Source organism: Xyrauchen texanus, chromosome 24, assembly GCF_025860055.1.
Source record: "Xyrauchen texanus isolate HMW12.3.18 chromosome 24, RBS_HiC_50CHRs, whole genome shotgun sequence".
In the NCBI taxonomy this organism is placed as follows: Eukaryota; Metazoa; Chordata; class Actinopteri; order Cypriniformes; family Catostomidae; genus Xyrauchen; species Xyrauchen texanus.
This window is the reverse complement of record NC_068299.1, coordinates 4,178,720-4,199,175: the sequence shown is the minus strand read 5'-3', so window position 1 is coordinate 4,199,175 and position 20,456 is coordinate 4,178,720. Positions and strand designations below refer to the sequence as shown.

General features: G+C 38.8%; 1 protein-coding gene across 1 annotated transcript in view; it reads right to left on the bottom strand.

The window, feature by feature from the left end:
- Positions 1-2,221: 2,221 nt before the first annotated feature.
- LOC127618239 (arginyl-tRNA--protein transferase 1) overlaps positions 2,222-20,456 on the bottom strand; it is a 112,176-nt gene continuing 93,941 nt past the window's right edge. Inside the window, 3 exon segments of the mRNA XM_052090592.1 lie at positions 2,222-3,205; positions 3,208-3,282; positions 14,947-15,067. Of these exon segments, the coding sequence (XP_051946552.1) occupies positions 3,105-3,205; positions 3,208-3,282; positions 14,947-15,067 (297 nt within the window). The 3' untranslated portion in view covers positions 2,222-3,104.

Genomic DNA, 20,456 nt, shown 5'->3' with positions numbered 1-20,456 from the left:
TTAGCTCATATGACTCCTTTTGAGGTCATGTATTTTGCTGTTGAAGCCATGTGGTTTTTTTTGCATGTTGCTTGGAGCTACAGTTGGCTCTTGCTCTTGGTTCCCCACCAAGGCCACCCACTCCACTTCAGGTCTGGGCCGACACAGCACACCATCCTGGGCCAGACGTGAATGAGTCAGCAGTCTGCATCAGCATTTAGGCTTTTTAGTCTTTAGGATAGGAGCTCAGGCCCAGAGAATGTCACCTAGAGCAGGAGAAGATGCTTTCGTGCTCTCATATTTGACACCTGTCACCAGGTCTAAGTCAAACAAGCAGTAGTTTTGTGTCGTAGTATTGTGTCGGGGTATATATAGTGACCTCAAAAAAGTTTTTGCACACTTTAAGCTTGCTAAGCAGATGCAAGCGCTTTGCTCAGAACTAACTTTTGCATCTTTTTTACTTTTAATCAGCTGGTGTCACTGTGATTTTAGTTGATGTATGAAGTCAGTTCCCCTAAAGTTCACGCAGGTGTCCTAGCTGTGTGAACTTTAATTTTGGAGCTGTTCTTGGGGTCACTGTCTATTTGGAAGACCCATTTGCGACCGAGCTTTAACCTCCTGGCTGAAGTTGCTTCAATATATCAACATATCAACATAATTTCCCTTCCTCATGATGCCATCTATTTTGTGAAGTGCACCAGTCCCTCCTGCAGCAAAGCACCCCCATAACATGATGCTGCCACCCCCATGCTTCACGGTTGGGATGGTATTCTTCGGCTTGCAAGCCTCACCCTTTTTGGAGTAGTGTCTTCTTCCTGGCTGAGCAGCCTTTCAGATTATGTCGATATAGGACATGTTTTACTGTGGATATAGATACTTGTCTACCTGCTTTACAAGGTCCTTTGCTGTTGCTCTGGGATTGATTTGCACTCTTTGCACCAAACTACGTTCATCTCTAGGAGACAGAATGCATCACCTTCCTGAGAGGGAGTACTATTGCATTATTACACTATTGTGTACTATTATTTGTACAGATGAATGTGGTACCTTCAGGCATTTGGAAATTGCTCTCAAGGATGAACCTTTTCTGAGGTTTTGGCTGATTTCTGTTGATTGTCCAGTGATGTCAAGCAAAGAGGCACAGAGTTTGAAGGTAGGCCTTAAAATACACCCACAGGTACACCTCCAATTCAGTACACCTCATATCAGAAGCTAATTGGCTAACTGTCTAAAGGCTTGACATAACTGTCCGGAATTTTCCAAGCTGCTGAAAGGCACAGTTAACTTAGTGTATGTAAACTTCTGACTCACTGGACTTGTGATTTGTGGAAAGTCAGTCAAGCAGTTTTTTTCGATTAAGGTTAATTGCAAAGATAAAATTGATGTTCTCATTTAAAGATATGGAGATAGTCTTCCATTCTTTTGTATCATCTAGGCTTGATTATTGCAATGCTGTGTATTTGGGCCTCAGCCAGTCATCTTTATACCGTTTGCATTTGGTACAGAACACTGCTGCAAGATTACTGAATAGCACCAGAAAGAGAGCCAGTATTACCCCTATACAGGCCTCTCTTCGCTGGTTACCTGTCAAATACAGGATCCATTTTACGGATCTATTATTTGTTTTTAAATCTTTAACTGGCCATGCCCCTTCTTACTTATCAGATCTGCCGATAAACTCCTTCAGATACCTCGGTCACACATAAAACGTAAAGGTGATTGTGCCTTCTCAATAGCTGGTTCCAGGCAGAGGAATAAGTTACAGTTGAGTATTAGATCAGCTCCCACTCTCGATGCTTTTAAATCAGCCTTGAAGACTCACTTTTATACCATGGCTTTTGAGTCTCATTCAGAAGGGGTTTAAATAATGGTTTTATTTTCGCTTTTGTATTATTTTATTTCTGATTTCTATTCTATTGAAATGATCTTTGTACAGCTCTTTGGGATACATTAGTTGTATTAGAAATGTGCTTTATAAATAAAGTTTGACCTTGACATTTAAGATATGCTTGTGTTGTCGTTCTTTAAAATAAATGCCACTTGGTTTGATATTTTATTATCTAATTTAATGATATTCATACATATTAAAGAGTGGCTTGAGTGTCCAAATACATTTGGGGGCCACTGTACAGTATCTTCATTACCTAAATGATCTTTTCAATTTCATGTTTGTTTTACTTTCTTGCTAGTTTTCTTTCAAATTCGGTTTCCTTCCCAAAAACGCCAACAAAACCAGACAAGCTATTATAGTACATAATTTCTTTTTATTTTGTTTGAAATAAAACACATTAAAACAAAATGCACTCAAGCTATTACTCGAACTTAAAGACAAAGTGAGAAAACATAAAAGTTGTTCCACAGGAAAATCAATTAATTTAACCGCCCGGCATTCGCTGTAGACATAGCAGCTGCTCTGGAAATCTGTTTGGATACTTCTGCAGACCTACATCAGAGAAATATCAATATTGGGAGCACTGAATGTTTTTTTGCAGAGCAGTGATCGATGTTGCCAAACGCTCAGTTGAGGATTTTCGCGTGGTTCAAAAGGGCAACATTGGTCGAGAAATACCCAACAATAAACAGCCAGACAGAGAGTGCCTGCATCACTTTAAATGCAGAGATTAGAAATTTTCCGAATTATGGTTTGCCTTAGTATACATTAATAGTTAAAGAGTTAGTTCAACCAAAATAAAAAACTTCCAGTGTTCCATGGAAGAAAGAAACCCATTCAAGTTTGGAACAACATGACCATTTTGGGGTGAACTATCCCATTAAGATCTTGCTTAGTGACTTGTAAACTAGTAATATTTTGGAATACATTGTGATATAAAATATGTGCCTGTTTTGTTATGTTTGTTGCATGTGAGCAAGTGGGATTACGCAGCATTGTTGGCCAGATATATAAAAGTCCAAACAGACCAAGTGAGAAAGATGGGGTAAATGAAGCAACACACACCAGTGCAAAAAAAAGAAAGGAATCTGCAGATGGAGTGAGTATTCTGGACGAGGAAGAAAAGAAACAAAGATGGAAAAGCAGACACACAAACAGTCAGAGAGACAATAAACAGACATGCGTACTGAAGGACAAGCAATTGCATGTTGAGACAGACAGATAGAGAGGAACTCTAGGCCCTGTAGAGCAGAATTCTCTCTGCACATGTCTGGCCCACCAGACTGGTGTACTGTTCTACTTCCTTTTCATCGTTAGATCCCTTCCTCTTCCGGTGTAGGCTGCATAGGGCATCACCGTCCGCCTGTGGAGCACTAACGCCCTGCCCATATCCTTCAAAGCATGAGCGTCACCTAGAGAAAATAAAACACATGCCTTACATAGAGCCAATGGAACATGGGGGGGGGGGTGCTGGTCAATTAATCATTTCACACATGTAGGAGGTAAAGTTTAATTTCATACCGTTTCCCTGTAATACAAACAGTAAAACTTCCCGAAAAATTGAGGGACAAAGAGTTACACGGTTAAGCGGTCCTTATACAAATTGGCCACAATTGAACAATCAGCACCAAGTATTCCAGAGAGCTGTGTAATAAAATGGATGAAAAGGAAACAAGATTGTGCGTGATCTACAGTCTCTGTACTCCTGAAGTAACTGAACTAAGGAGTTCTTCCAAGCGTATGACCATCTGAGCGGTCTGTATCGGATTTATCCTGATCCTAGTCTGAAACGAACAGAGATGCCAGCTACTCCAGACTCTGGGCTGTAAGATGATAGCTGTGAGCAGAGAGATAAAACAGGATAAATGTACTGCAAGGGAGACAGAAAAAAAGGGGTAGCTGGCAGTCCATCACACTACATCTAAAAAATTATGACCAACGAAGTCCAGATGATACCTGTGAAATGCTAGTCCTGGATGTTCCCTCACAGCCATATGAAGCCCCTGTCTACACCCCCAAATAAAACAATTCATGTTTTAATATTTCCACTCAAAATGAAGCAAAAACATACCCTGGAAAACCCCTTCAGGCTCTCAAAACACAATTTTTCCTGTCCCGTTTAGGTACTGATGAGCACTAGGAGTACTCAGCTTTTTTGATGAAAATGAATGCTTGCATTGTTTTTCCATGTAACATTTATATAAACACATGCTATTTTTCTATTGGTAAAACACTGAAAAGCACATTAGTCTATTTTTAAGATGTACACATTTCAATTTCTATGACAAAATTCTATAAAATTGAATTAATGTTGTAATGTTTAACAAACCAACACAAATGAGATGCCTTGAACACAAAACTGGAGGCCAGGTTTCCACTGGGGTAAACAGACTGTGTAATACATTGGCATTTTTTTTAAAGAGACAACCCCATTAAAAATAAATACATCTAAAAGGTTTCGTAGTGTGTATCTAAGGCTGTTCAGTGACATTGTATGTTCAGCATGGTATTATGTAACTCAAGTGGACACATTTGTGCGAGTTTGGGTTTGTAGTTTAGAGTTTGCAGTCTGAACTGCATGTTACCACGAAATTATACAAAGACAATAAAACGATGATGACATGTTTTTATGTAGAGCGAAATAGTCTGGTTCCAGAAGCATGATGTCAGCATGATGCCAGATAATCACGTTCAGTCTCTTTGTACATTACGTCATTGTTTTGTTCAATGGTCACTTGCTCGCTTGCGTCCCTATGGAGTGTGTGCACGAGCCATAAAAATCCCATGAAGATTTTCCATAGAGGAATTATTAACGATAACATATAAACCTTTAAAGACAGACCTGTGAGCTCTGAGGTCATTAATCGATGGTAAATGCTTCTGTTGAAGTCATCAGTCCACGTTATTTCAATATCATTTTTAATAAATCATGTTTAATGCTGAATTCTTGGTGAAGAACTACAGTACCCATGAGAAAAGATCCACCAATCAGAGAGTCACGGCAAACAAAGGTTGACAAAAGAGCTCTGCAGCAACCAACCACTTACTAAATAAACATCCAACTCACCAAATTGATGTACAGTATATATAACAAAGTGTATTTAAAGATTTTAAAGAACTAAAAAATAAGAATTTAAAAAAGTAAGGGTATTTAAACCAATTCCCAATCGAGTTTTGTTGTATTAAATGGAATTTAAAAAGCATTAAAATATGTTAAAAATAGTGAAGTTAGTGAAGAAAGGTGCAGTATGTAAGATTCAGAAACCCTTGTTATTAATGACACCTGTGGCCATTAAGTGAACTGCAACCTGTTGCTCGTGCTTGCGTTCATGCACACACTCCATAGGGATGCGAGCGAGCGATCATCGAACAAAACAATGACGTAACGTACAAAGAGACTGAACGTGATTCACCAGCATCATGCTGACAGATGAGGTAGCATAATTCAAATTACAGTTATGATTGTTTTAATACAAACTTTGAGACTAAACTAAAACTACTTATCAGCTAACATAGCATACTGATACACACATACAGCTACATACTACCGAACTATACCAGACAGTTTACGGTTATGTTGCCCTATTGTATGTTTTGTATGTCATATGTTTTACTACGATCAAGAAACCAGCGTATTTGCTTAAATTTATCCTGTATACCTGACTTTTAATATAAAGAGAAGATAGTTTAAATTATTTGAAAGTTACGAAGTAAGGTAGCTTGCAATTCGTCAGCGTTAACAGGCAAAATCAAGTTAGCTAAAATTACACAGATCATCTTATGGCACTATATTTCACATGCTTTGCAGTTATGTAAGCTTACCTGTCCAATAAAAAGAACGCCAATTCAGGGTCGGTTTTGATCCCCAAAACCGAACGAAGTTCCCTCCAGGAATCAAATGCCCTGCCGATGTTCACTCTAGTTTTCGCTCGACCACGATCACGTTCCCGCTTAGCCAGATGGGATTCAGTAGATAAATATTTTTTTTTGGCTTACTCTGAGTTTGTGTAGGAGTCGGTGTTGTACTGGGAGCCGGACGTTTGCTGGATTCCATCTCTTAAGATAACGTTATCTAGTGTTGCAGTTTGTTGTCGCTGTTGAATAGCGGAAGAGAATCACTGAGGCAATGCTCTCAAGAGCGTGCATAGATGTCACAACCTTTGGATTTTCCTGGCAAAAGTGTCCCACTCCCTTCGCATGAAAATCAGTCTACAGGCTTTAATAGGCAACCTAAGAAGTCTGGGAAGGGCTCATTTTTTAAGTTGCGTTACAAGCTGTTCACACATGGGCTGTGTCTCGTTTGGAGGGCCGCTTCCTCCGGAGACAGCATTTGGCGGCCGCATAGATCATTGTACATACATACAAAAGTGAGTAGGACACTTCGAATGCAGCCTTCGTATGTGGCCTTATTTCATGGGATTTCGGAGAATGCATGAGGTGTATCCTTTGTGGGGAATCACAACCCACAATTCTTTGCTTAAACAAAAATGTCTAAAACAAATTATGCCAATTTGCCCATAAATATGATGTTCAAACGCAAGGAATGTTAATTCCCAAGTTGAAGTACCTAAGTAGATGGGTGCATAGTATATAACATATATAATTATATTAATATATAATTAAAATAAAGTATTAGACTTAAAGCACACCTGTAAAATCTATTGTCTTTTCTCTTTACATCATTATAACTCTCCTAAAATGTACCTCATACATTCCCTTCCAGAGGGAGTTCCCTTCTCACTCATAGCGGTCGCGCTTGTTAAAGAGTGGCGTGCTGTCATAGCAACCATGTTACGTTACGTTTCCGTTTGTCCAATGAAGGCCGTCTCGTTTAAATGAGACTTGTTTAAAGGAGGACACTCCAACAGGAGGTATACTGCAGCCTTCAAAGTACACGTCCTACCAAGCATGCAGCCTTCGAAACGAGATAATGCTTCAGACAAAAAAAAAGGTGAATATTACATGAAAATTGTTACATATTGCACCTTTAAATAGTTAGGACCAATTATGAGAATTCTGAATGAAACCCTGATGTATATCACACAATATATCGGAGACTGTGACTAATAACAGGAGAGTAAAAAATTTAATCAAAATATCAAACAACAGCAATAAACCGTGCCGAGCGAAAGCTTTTAGCGGCTCAATTAAGCACGGCAATAACACTGTACAGCGCTATAACGAGAGTCAGGCTGTCTTTCTGTCAAACAATCCAAACATCCGCTCTATAAATAAACACACTCCGCTCTCCATCTATCCTTTGTCTTGATTAACACTCCCGTCAAACGGCATCAGGCTTTCTCAATCAGCAGCACCGGAGGTTCACCGACATGCTGCTTCAGGGCCAGATCTGACCAGAGGTCAAAGGTGACAAATAGGACTTTCACTCTGGAATGAGAGGGTCAGGGCTGAAGAAAGGGGTTTCTGACACCCCGCCATGCTTCTTAAAAAGAAAGATGTGGAGGTCTGGCACGACTATATAAGCAGTAAACTAATACTGATGAATATATGTACCTTTTACATGCGTATTTTGTGGTTCCTAAAGAACTCTGTTTGTGCCTCATACTAAACAATAATACCTTTTTTATTAAAATATCTATTTCAACAAAAGTGTCTCAGATGTTAATTCAGTAACATTAACAGTAAATCTCGGTACTTCATACAGTGAAAAAAAGAGGTTAAATGATGCTAAAGAGGTTAAATGATGCTAAATGCTAAATAAATGATGACAGAATTTTCCTTTTTGGCGAGCTATTCCTTAGGAAACTCAGAACAATTAAAAATTCGAAATAACCTCTGTAATCCCTAAGTCGCTTTGGATAAAAGCGTCTGCCAAATGCATAAATGTAAATGTAAATGTAAATGTAACATGGCTCCAGTGTGGCTTCAATGGACTCCAAACATCGGCCTTGTGACCAAGAGTCAGACCGCTGGCCTTGAATTCTGCTGAGAAACAGGCTTGAAATAGTTGGTTGGTCTGTCTGGCCAAGAACAACAGGTCATGTAGGACTGGAGGCACCACAGAACGATTTAAAAACACTGAGGGAAATGATGAACTTCGTCTGGTTGCCAGTCAGCACAGAGGTAGGTCAAACAAGACCAGGGGCCTCCCATGCTCTGCAATTACAGATACAATCCAGAGCAAAATGTATGGGAAGCCATGTTGGTTTTACTGATTAATCAGTGCTGATAGTTGCTTTTAGGAACAATCGTTATCTGCAAAAATCTATGGTGATAGCTGCTGACAGTTTTTTCATAAATGCGTCTGTGGCAGGGCAGAGGGAGGGGCAAGGTCGTGATTCTGCACAGCCGGCCCCTAATCAGGCTAATTAGCCCACGAGAGGGATAAATGCCGACCGAAGATGGCAGTGCGACAGAGAGAGAGAGATTTACGGACAGTTGTCCGACACCTTTGTGTGTTTGTCTTATTCTTATTCAAATATTATTTATATTCTCAAGCCGGTTCTCGCCGTCTCCTTTCCATTAATCCCTTTACAGCATCATTTCAAAATTAGAGTCCCTGGTGTGTTTCAGGTTTGTTCATACTTAAAGTCTCGCATTATGCACCAAATCTGAATTATTTCTGGGAAATTTTTTCGGATTTTGGTTAAACAAAAACTGTATTTGGGATTTTATCAATTTATCAATAATTATTTGACATTCTATAAATCTATTTTTAAAAACTATTGGCCGATTATTTGGTTATCGGCCTTTCCCACCACCTTAGTTATCCGTATCGACAAAATCCACTATTGGTCGTCCTCTAGTCAGAACAGTCTAAAGGTTTGTGCTGAGTTTGGTGAATGTAGCTTGAAAGCTCTAGGAGGCGTTACAAATCACTAATTTTGGTCTTGGTTTAGGGATTTAGGAAAATTTGACATTCTTTTTTAACTGAAATGGCATCTTAAATATGCAGCGCTCCTCCACAAGATGCTAAAAAAAATTGCTGGGCGTGGTGCAACAGTCAAACTCTCATTGTATGGAACGATTTAAATTTTTTAACGATTTTTTGATGTTCCAGGTTCAATACAAGTTACGCTCAAGTGTCAGTATTTGTGGGATAATGTTGATTATCCCCCAAATTATTTTGACTTGTCCCTTGTTAATTGTTCCAAAAGTATAGCCCCAAGACGTATACATTATAAATGTTGACATGATTTTAGTGAGATAAAATAAAGGATTTACCATCAATTACAGCATCTACCAAATTACAGGGTTACAGCATACAGGTTTGAAAAGTAAAGGCAAGTAAATAATGACAGAATTAAAATTTTTGGGAGAACTATTCCTTCAACGATACATTTAGGGAGCCTGTCTGGCATGAAACAGGTATGAGGGTATAGTAGGATAAAGATCATGGCATTGAGACAAGAGGGGAAAAATGACAGGATTGTTAACTGTCCAGGGTGGACGTGTCTGGGGCATCCTAAAATCAATGCTCCCTCTACCCTTCCTTAATCTCTCAGCATGACAGTGACTCCAAATATGAACTCGCTATGTTGTAAAACAGAAATGTCTCTCTATTAGTCCTGTTTTTATACAGTGACAGACAGAGATCTTTGTGCAGATACAACATCTTTACTCCTACAGCACAAACAAACGCCTCTGCACCGGGCGAGAGTGGCTCATCCTGATTTCAGTGTTTAACATAAACAAAGAAGACTCTATGAACCTCGCAGATTACATAAGCATTTTGCAGCATAGAGCATTCTGCCCAAACTATCTAAAGCACTGTTGGCAGGGTAGACATTGAAATTAACATTAACACCTGTTTATTATGCTCAAGCCCAGACTGATTTCTTTAGCGTTTTCTGCACTAATTTTGGGAAAACTGTAGAATTCTGCAGAATGGATTTAACATGGTTACATTTGTTGAGAGTACTATTATTTTATTTGTAATAATAATCTAAATGCATAATCAAATCATAAGCAATCAAATTAGTCCAAAATATTTCATTAAAAGGTGACATAAATACAAAGGTGTGTAAAACAAATTCTAGCAGATTCTAACATTTTTATATTTTTCAGCCTACTACATACTGTTTATTTCAAAGCCAAAAAACATCTGAAAAGCCATGTTTAGGACATGATATCTCAAGAATTATGACAGCTGGCCTCATACAAATTGGTAGATATATGGTCAAACTTGTTCTCTTCAAGTCCAAATGGTTTAAAGTCTCCTCAGGGTGCAAATATTTTCATGACTGGCAGCTTAAGATGGGAAAAAGTGAAACATTTCTAAACACGTGGCGGATCGTACACTACTTTGCTAATTTTCAGGTACTCATTTGACGATGTTGAATCCTTAAGAAAATCTTGAAAAGTGGAATGGATGTAAGTCGATATGCATATAAATATTGACATAGACTGACCCTAATCTATACCTCAGATCTTAAAGTCAACATGAAATCATTGATGGGGAAATTGGCACATGACAATTACACAAACCGAATTTGAAATTGCATCTGCTAACCACTATGCTATTGCACTGACATCATTCACATTTTTTACCACCCCTGTACAAGTAAATTGCAGAAAATGAAATTTTCCCAATTAAAGTGTACCTGGAAGGTGTTCACCACCTGGGTTTTTTTTTATGAGCTACAAAAAGTGCGGTAAAATGTCACTACCCGTTTTTATTACCATCACGGAAATGAACTTAGATTTGCATATTGCACGAGAATTGTAAATTGTATTTAAATTTTTGTGGAGACACATTTAAGTGTAAATGGAATGTGCATTTAGGGCTGGGTGATATGGCCAAAATTGTTATCACGATAATCTTTTTCATATTGTTCGATATCGATATTTATCACGATATACATTTACACATTGCACTTTCTTTTTTTTTATTTCAAAGTTGACGGAAGAAAAGAAGAAAATATAAATTCTAAACAGTCAAAGAGTCTCTACAAAACTGCACAGGAGGTCCAGAGACGGCCAAAGCAGTGGGGTCTGCGGGACCTTTTATCAATTGTACCGTCTTTTACCGTTTATCAGTTGAAAATGAATGTTAAAAGATCATCTGTTTGTTCTAAAGCATAGTGACAGCAGTCCAGTATTTGTTGGAATATTTTTACATTAAAATAAAATATTTTTTATATTTCTTTAGATTCAGATACTCAAGTGTGGGGCATAGAAGCCCTTGTGACTGTGGAATGAGGCTGAATATGGGTTCAGGGGTGTCCCGAGAGAAAATTTTGAAAAATGCTTGGAAAATTTAATGAAATGATTCAAATTATTTAGCAAATAAAAAGAATGGCATAGAATAATGTAGAATAGTGCCTGCATATAATGTTCTTTATGAAACAAAAATTGTAGACAAAGAGTGACTACTTAAATATCAATAAGATAGTTTTGACTGGTTTAAACAAAATTTGGTCAAAACATAATTTCCATATATCGATTTGGGTTATTCTTAGTTTAAAAGACTTATCTATTATTCTCAAGTGTGGGATCCAATAATAATAAAGAAATACAGTATAGCTGCAAGCAGCAATGCGGATTCCTCCTCAAAATAGAAAATTATTTAAAATTGATCAGTAGAGGGTTGGGGTTAAACCCTCCCAATGGAGGAATCCAAAAAACATGTCTTTCTGTCTGAATCCATCATGCCGGACCTTATGGATCCTTGAGGCTTTTTTGTTTCCAATGAGAAATTAGGTATGTACATTAAGTTTCAGACAAATGTAATAAATGGGGTGGAAATGCCATCACTTTGAAAATAGGACATTTGTGCATGGCTTGTAGCGCCCCCTAAGGGCAAATGTGGGCCATTCTTGGTGTGGGGTTTCCTGTTGGCCTGTAGTATCAATGTACACAATTCGAAACATTTTGACCAGAAAATGGCTCTTTTCGGTATAACCTGTAGCGCCCCTAAGGGCAAATGTTGGCCATTATTTAGGGGTTTAGGGGTTACCGTTGGCCTGTAGTATCAATGTACAAAATTAGAAATTTTTGACCCAAAAATTTGACTTTTAGGCATGGCCTGTAGCACCTCCTAAAGGCAAATGTGGGCCGTTCATTGCATAGTACTTCAGAGTGATGTCATCTTGAAGAATATTAGGTTTGAAAAACCATCAGACAAAATTACATTTGATTTATTGACACATTAAGGCAATGTGGACATTTACATAAATACGCCCCTTTCTGCCATTTTGCGTTTTATTTATTTTTGCTAAGTAACATTGTGGCAGCGGGGGCGTGGTCAAGCGTCCGTCCGGGAGAGAAAAGCGGTAAGGGCGCTTACACCTGAGCTAAATTAAGCCTAACACCTGCGTTTAATTGCAGTAATGTGAGGAGAGCGGATAAAAACAGCAGCCACAGAACATTGAGGGGAGAGAACCCGACACGAAGGCCAAGAAGCTGCTGTGTTAAGATTGTGTGTAACCTCTTTGATTTATAATTAAAAAGAAACCTTACCTGAAATCGGTCGTTGTTTCAGTCCTTTCCTCAGTGGAAAACGCTACACTGGTGCCGAAACCCGGGAATTCGAAGGAACAGGTGTTAGGCTTAATTTAGCTCAGGTGTAAGCGCCCTTACCGCTTTTCTCTCCCGGACGGGCGCTTGACCACGCCCCCGCTGCCACAAACATATTGAAAGACATCAGTTATACACATGGGTATCAAATTTCAAGTCCATTGGAGCTACGGTTTAGGTGAAGAAGATTTTTGTAAGTTTTTCCAAATTTTCACTCTACAGGAAAATCTATCATGGAGGAAACTATGGGTCCTTGAGGCGTTTTGTTCCCCATGAGAAATGAGGCATGTACACCAAGTTTCAAAAGAACTGGACAAATGGGGTGGAAGTGCCATCACTATGAAAAACGGACATTTGGACGTGGTCTGTAGCGCCCCCTAAGGCGAATGTGGGCCATTCTTGGTTTGTGGGTTCCCGTTGGCCAGTAGTATCAATGTACAAAATTGGAAAAAATTTTAACCGAAAATTGGACTTTTGGGCATGGCCTGTTGCGCCCCCTAAAGGCGAATGTGGGCCATTCTTGGTTTGTGGGTTCCTGTTGGCATGTAGTATCAATGTACCAAATTAGAACATTTTTGACCAGAAAATGGGAATTTTGTGTACTAGATTTCAATTCAATTGGAGCTACAGTTCAGGAGAAGAACAGTTTTGTAGGTCATCATGGCAGAAGTTATAGTCCTTGAGGCTTTTTTGTTCCCCATGAGAAATGAGGCATGTATACAAAGTTTCAGAAGAATTGGAAAAATTTGGTGGAAATGTCATCACTTTGAAAATATTTTTTGGGACGTGGCCTGTAGCGCCACCTATGGGCGAATGTGGGCCATTCTTGGTGTGGGGGTACCCGTTGGCATGGAAATTTTTGACCAGTGACTTTTTGAGATATGCTCAGGAGAATAATAATAATAATAATAATAAAACTGTCAATAACAATAGATTTCCTCCAACCGGAGGAATCTAATGAGTAGGTGTGTCCAAACATTTGACTGGCAGTGTATATAGAAGTTGGCCAAAGAGCTCTAGAGAAAACATAAAAAGCATAACAGAAAAAAGAAGAGCGCAAGCACTCTTTTACTCATCAGCGTCTCACCCTCCCTCTTTGGCCCAGGCATGGCGTCTGCTTGTCGGTACTGAAATTATAATTATTATTATCATCGTCATCAGCCTCACAGTTCTGGGCTCTGACCACACTATTGACCCCGCTTGACTACCGGTACAGAACCCTGGATGCTCTCCATGCCTGGATCCAGTCCTGTTATTTCAACACATGTTTCATGGACCAAACCACTCCTCCTTTTGTTAATAGAACTCTATAAACATAGTTGAAGGCTTACAAATTGAGCTCCAATGTAATTGCATCCAAGAAGGGAAGATTGCAGAATGGCTACTGTTAATAAAGGGAAAGTTCACCCAAAAATGACAATACTTTAATTTTTTACTTCCAAACCCTTATGACTTTCTGTCTTCCATAGCTTCAGTCACAAGTGAAATATGACTGGGGCTGCTTTTGTGTTCCAATGGAGAAAGAAGTGTTTATACGGGTGTGGAACAACATGAGGGTGAGTAAATAATGACCGAATTTGTATTTTTGGGTGAACTATCCGTTTAAACTGACACATGTGTACTTACGCATATTGTGCAATTACAGTCATGGGAACTGCCATTACATATTGGTTTTACAATTAACAAAATAGTTGGCCCGTACAAATTCCATCAAACTGATTAATGAGTTTTGATAGTAGGGTCATGACGTGGTTTTATGGAGTAGTTCCAAAATCCACTTGTGGAGATAAACTTCCACCAGAATTGTTTTTGGTTTTGACCCGAGACTAATAACCTGATTTTCAACACTAAACAGACTGTATTTGATATGCCGAGTCAGGTGTGTTTGGTAAAAAAAAATGGGCTGGAACAAAAACCTTGAGGGGAGATCCTTTCAGCTAGAATTTGGAAACAGGAAGAAATACCAACATATTTAATTCTGTTTTTACAACTTGATCAAACAGACATGTTTGGAAATGTGCAATAAAATAGGCGACTTAGTGTGACTTAAAAATATGTTTTGCTTAAAGAACATAAAGTGTGTTTTAGGACTATTTAGATAATGATTTGTTTTTTTTGCATTGTGATATTATTTTAATGACAAGCATATTTTCACCCCCCAACTGTCAATACCGTAAAGCAACTGTTACCCAAGATCATCGGCCTCATCTGCGACGGTGACGTGTCTGCATACAGATGGGAGGTTGAACAGCTGGCTGTCTGGTGCGGTCACAACAACCTGGAGCTAAACACTCTCAAAACAGTGGGGATGATAGTGGACTTCAGAAGAAATCCCCCCCCTTTCCCCTCACCATCCTGAACAGCACTGTGGCAGCAGTGGAGTTATTCAGGTTCCTGGCCATCTCTCAGGACCTGAAGTGGGACACCCACATAGACGCCACTGTGAAGAAGGCTCAGAAGAGGTTGTGCTTCCTTCGCCAGCTGAGGACGTTCAACGTGGCACTGGAGCTGCTGACACTGTTCTACCTGGCTCATGTTTTTGTGAGTTTCACACAAGTAATGGGGTTGTTTTGTAACAGATGCCATTGAAGGCTCACCTGCTTTGGCATCTTCATTAAGACGAGAGTAGGCAGAGATGTCAAGGCGAGGGATACACCTCTCGATGGGCATCCAAACATATGTTTCAGGGCACAGGAGGTCTGATGGCCGGTACTGGCCCTGTGCATGAAAAAACAAGAACAGGGAAGAGCTTAGTCAATGCTTTGTAACGTCTTATGGCGATTGTTTGCGGAAACCAGAGACAAAAACTAATGCAAGAGGTATAATGGACTTTAATCAGGGTAGACGCCATAATTAATTTCACATGAATGAAAGTGAGGGATAAAAGGCTGTACTACTGTGTAACTGTTGTGTCAATCGTTGAAACATTGAAAATTCATCCAATAAAATTCCAGTGCATGACAAAAACTGCACAAAACACAGGTTGTGAAAATTAAACTTGACCTAGACCTAAAGGCAGTAAAACTTATTGGCAATGGTTCACGATGGTCAACTAATTCACCAGTAGTTCAGCAACTAGCTTGCTAATAAGGGTCGACTAGTTCTCTATTTTTTTAATCCACAGAGACCCAAGCATTGACACTGATAATGCTTTTTTTCTCCTAAATTAAAGTGATTTTAGTAAGTCACTGCACTGTAAAATTTTGATACATTTTATCAAGCTTATGGGGGTTTTTGTGTCACAGATACTAAGAAATGTGAAATACTTTGCATCTACATAAAAACACATATTAAACCAGCAATATTCCCCCCAAATATTGTCCCAAGACCAATTTAATATTGAACAATGTTGCCGATTTGTGAGTTTCCACCATGCAATAAATTATGTGGTTAGTGTCATAGGCTTATTTTTTGCTGTTTGCTGACTTTACGCTTTTATAGTTTTGTTGTTGGTGTTGCCACTGTTAGTACATTGTTACGTGGTGATGTAGAGACCTCATCTTTTAACTTGAGGTTTGTTGATTTTCACCATTATTGAGGTTGAGGGCCTATTGTGTGTCTATGTAATACAAATGTACGTACTATCTTGCTGTGAAATACCTTCCTTTAGAGGCAAAGATTGCAGTTAACCATGTAAAAGTAATTCAAAACTATACACTGGCAGCCAAAAGTTTGGAATAAATGTACAGATTTTGCTGTTTCGGAAGGAAATTTGTACTTTAATTCACCGAAGTGGCATTCAGCTGATCACAAATTATAGTCAGGACATTACGGATATAAAAAAAACAACACCATCACTATTTGAAAAAAGTTATTTTTGATCAAATCTAGACAGGCCCCATTTTCAGCAGCATCACTCCAACACCTGATCCTTGAGTAATCATGCTAAATTGATAATTTGGTACTAGAAATTAACTTGCCATTATATCAAACACAGTTGAAAGCTATTTGGTTCATTAAATGAAGCTTAACAGTGTCTTTGTGTTTGTTTTTGAGTTGCCACAGTATGCAAGGTATGGGTTGCACATGGGTTGCCACATTATGCAATAGACTGGCATGTCTTAAGGTCAATATTAGGTAAAAAATGGCAAAAAAGAAAAAGCTTTCTCTAGAAACTTGTCAGTCAATTGTTGTTTTCAAGAATGAAGCTATACAATGCTTGAAACCTGAAAATTTGCCAAAAAATTGAAGATTTCATACAAAGGTGTACACTACAGTCTTCAAAGTCAACTGGCTCTAACAAGGACAGAAAGAGATGTGGAAGGCCAGATGTACAACTAAACAAGAGGATAAGTACATCACTCTGACTTGGAGTTCAAATAAATGACACAAACAAGCCGTTCATGGCATTTATACAGTATATTCGCTTAAAATTCCAATTGATTGGAATAAGAATGCCCAATAATTGCGGTTGTCTCAAATAACCGCGGTTAGATCAAATAACGGCGACAGTCCTACCGATTGGGGTTGGGTGAACGTGAAAACCAGCCTAACAATACAAGTCTTCCTTAAAACCAACTGACTAGGCAATTTTGAAAATAAGATGTTTTGTAAACCCCTTGAACTGCATCAATTCCTCACAGCCTCATTTTCATACATAAATTATGAAGTCTACTCTAAGGTGAGTGTGGAGAAACTAACAAAAGGAAAGGAAGGAACAAGCAGATAGGCTCCTTGGCATCAAGTTGCATGTCTTCTAAGGGGCTGTTGTCAGTTACACAGGGCCAAACAAATATGCACAAACCAGCATGAGGAGCATGTAAACAATCAAACGCCTCAGCGAAGATATCTGTGTTTCTTTAAACAGTCAAGACATTTCTGGTGAAGACAACAGTGCATTGACACGCTGCACGCACGGACATGTACCCGCACAGATTTTCTGGGTTTACTTCAGTGTTTGGTCAAAGGAGAAGCAGTCTTGTGAAAGTTCATCTATTACCAACAGGATTTGTCTGTCATTATCCTGCTGTGGAAACTATGTGTCTTGTGTTTACAATGCAGACAGCAAGGGAAAGAGGGAGTCTGTGGAACGTGTTCTAAATAAAAGGCATTTTGTGGTGCAGGGAGGGGCCGCCAAAATAAGGTAAAGGTTTTCACACATTGCGTTCATCACTCTTTCAACAGCGGGCAACACAGAGAGCCCTAAAGGGTGAGGTAACTTATTTAGTGCAGTTTGATGACAAGCAAGCGAGGGCCATTGAAAGAGTGTTTTTGGTATTTGGCCTGTAGACAGACATGTGCATGAGTACAAATGAGGGTAAAAAGACTGTGCTTAGTATAAGAAAGCTATAATGAATTGTGCAAAAACGTGTAATTGTAAAAGAACAGTCTTAACTAGATTTTTTAAAAGAAAACGTGAGTGGTGCCTGCCTGTGCACAGCCGGGGAAGAAATTTACCGAAGTCTGACCACTTTTCTCACTGACTTGAGTACCAAAAGATGATCTAACTGATCTGTTTCTACATAACAAGCCCACAGACAAACACAGTGCATTGCGGACTTTGCTTACGACGATGCTAGAGCCGTTGTGCATTTCAATATAGATGAATAAGAAACAAGCAAGTAAACCATCACAATAGATCCATGTTTTGAATCACGATACACTAAACACAAAGAATAATGAACACTTACATGTGTTGCATTATATGCCAATAAGTCAAATATTTTAAAGAAAAATACTTTGTTTATTTTTTTATTTTAAAATTGGAGTGCTTATAACTTCAGGAGTATTAAAGATCTTTAAATATGCTTTTAGAGTCTGGTTCAGAATAAACTTTCCTTTTGGTATCGTCATTTTAAAGGCCCAATATGATTAAATCCCAGAGACATGGGACTCAATGTGGATCCATGCATAAATTGTTAAATTTGACACATTTTCAGTTTTTCTTGTCTAACAAGACAAGAACAGGTCTGAAGTACTGAAGTAAGCAGAAGGTTGCTGGTTAGATCCCCACAGCCATCACCATTGTGTCCTTGAGCAAGGCACTTAACTGGTTTGCAAGCATCACCAATTTCCTCCAAACATAACGATTGTCATTGTGGCCAAAGAGTTCAATATTTGTTTCATCAGACCAGAGGACATTTCCCCAAAAAGCAAGATCTTTGTCCCCATGAGAACTTGCAAACTGTTGTCTGGCTTTTTTTATGGCACTTTTAGGGCAGTGGCTTTTTCCTTGGTGAGCAGCCTTTCAGGATATGTCAATATAGGACTTGTTTTACTGTGGATATAGATACTTGCATACCTGTGTCCTCCAGCATCTTCACAAGGTCCTTTGCTGTTGTTCTGGGATTGATTTGCACTTACGGTCATCTCTAGGAGACAGAATGCATCTCCTTCCTGAGCGGTATGATGGCTGTGTGGTACCATGGTGTTTACACTTGCGTACTATTGTTTGTACAGATGAACGTGGTACCTTCAGGCTTTTGGAAATGGCTCCCAAGGATGAACCAGACTTGTGGAGTTCCACAAGGTTTTTTTGAGGTCTTGGCTGATTTATTTTGATTTTCCCATGATGTCAAGCAAAGAGGTAAAGAGTTTAAAGGTATGCCTTAAAATACATCCACTGGTAAACGTAAGAAGCTAATTGGCTAATTGTTTGCATGACATAATTTTCTGGAATTTTTCAAGCTGCTTAAAGGCACAGTTAACTTGGTGTATGTAAACTTCTGACCCACTGGAATTGAGAAAAAGTGAAACAATCTGTCTTTAAACAATTGTTGGAAATGACTTGTGTCATGCACAAAGTAAAGGTCCAAAATGACTTGCCAAAACTATTGTTTGCTAATATTAAATATGTGGAGTGGTTAAAAAAAATCATTTTAATGACTTCAACCTAAATGTATGTAAACTTCTGACTTCACCTGTAACTACAAATAATACTGAAACTAGAAATAGAAGCTCAAATTTAGCACATATGGCAAAATATTCATCAGAAAAGTTATATATACACATAAAAAAATTAATTCAGTTAATTCATATTATTATATTTAATTCTGTTTATTATCTTATATAACTATAGGCTGATTGACAGAATGACAAGCAGCATAGCAACTTGTTTTTTGGTATTTTACAATGACTTCCAACAAGGCTCATCTGATTCTGAACTATCCATTTAAAAAAACAGAATATTAGGAGCTTGCTCAATGCAGTAGTTCAGAATGTGAGGTAGCCTTCTTATCTTCTGTTGGGTGGCTAAGGATAGTTGCAGATAGATAGAGAAGTCTATGCTCTTAAGGAAGTTAAATCGGTTCATGCAGAAGACACTGGGATATAAGTTGTCAGAGAGTTAAGATGCAAAAGAGAACGAAAGATGGATTCTGGCTGGCCATTATCTCCACGTCTGATCGACTTCCTTGCTGGCACCGTTGGCCGCAAGTCTAAAGACTGAGCTCACCACCGCACCACAGGCACTCTCACCTCACAGCCTGTCCCTTATTCACTCTCAAAAAGTGCTTTTCCACCATCAGAATTAGTGCTTAAGTTGATGGTAAGTTTTGGTGAAGTATACATGCTTCATCGAAGCCGCTTTGCAAGTAAGACCAATCAGAACTCAAGTGCAAATATTATAATGACGTCATTGTTGTTGGATATTCTGGATAACAAATGTAATTTGAAGGGTGATTTTCAAATGTAATCATACATTACTTAAAAAGTATAAAAAGTATTAAGTTGGAACTAGCTTAGGGCTGAGGCTGACATTAACGACAAAATACATTTTAAATCTGTACATTAAGCACTTCGGGCTATTTACTGTATTGCAGAAATTTGTAAAGGGCTGTTTAGTCCAAACAAAACTACACAGAGCAATGAATGAAACAAAACACAGGTGGCTCAAGACATTTTGTCAAAAGCACTTTTAGCTTGACACAGCATCTTACAAACACAGCACTCCAGCGCAAGACACAAAAACACCAGCAAGATGCTGCGCAACGAATAAAGACGTCTGTTCAGAACAAGTTTACATGGTTGAACAATTGCGAAACAGACAGACGCAACAACGGTTCAGTGTGAACGGCCCCAAATTTGAATATCTATACACCTGGCAAAGCACTGTAATGATAGCAGGGGGTTTATCATGAGATGCCGTAGATGAAAAAACAAGCTAAAA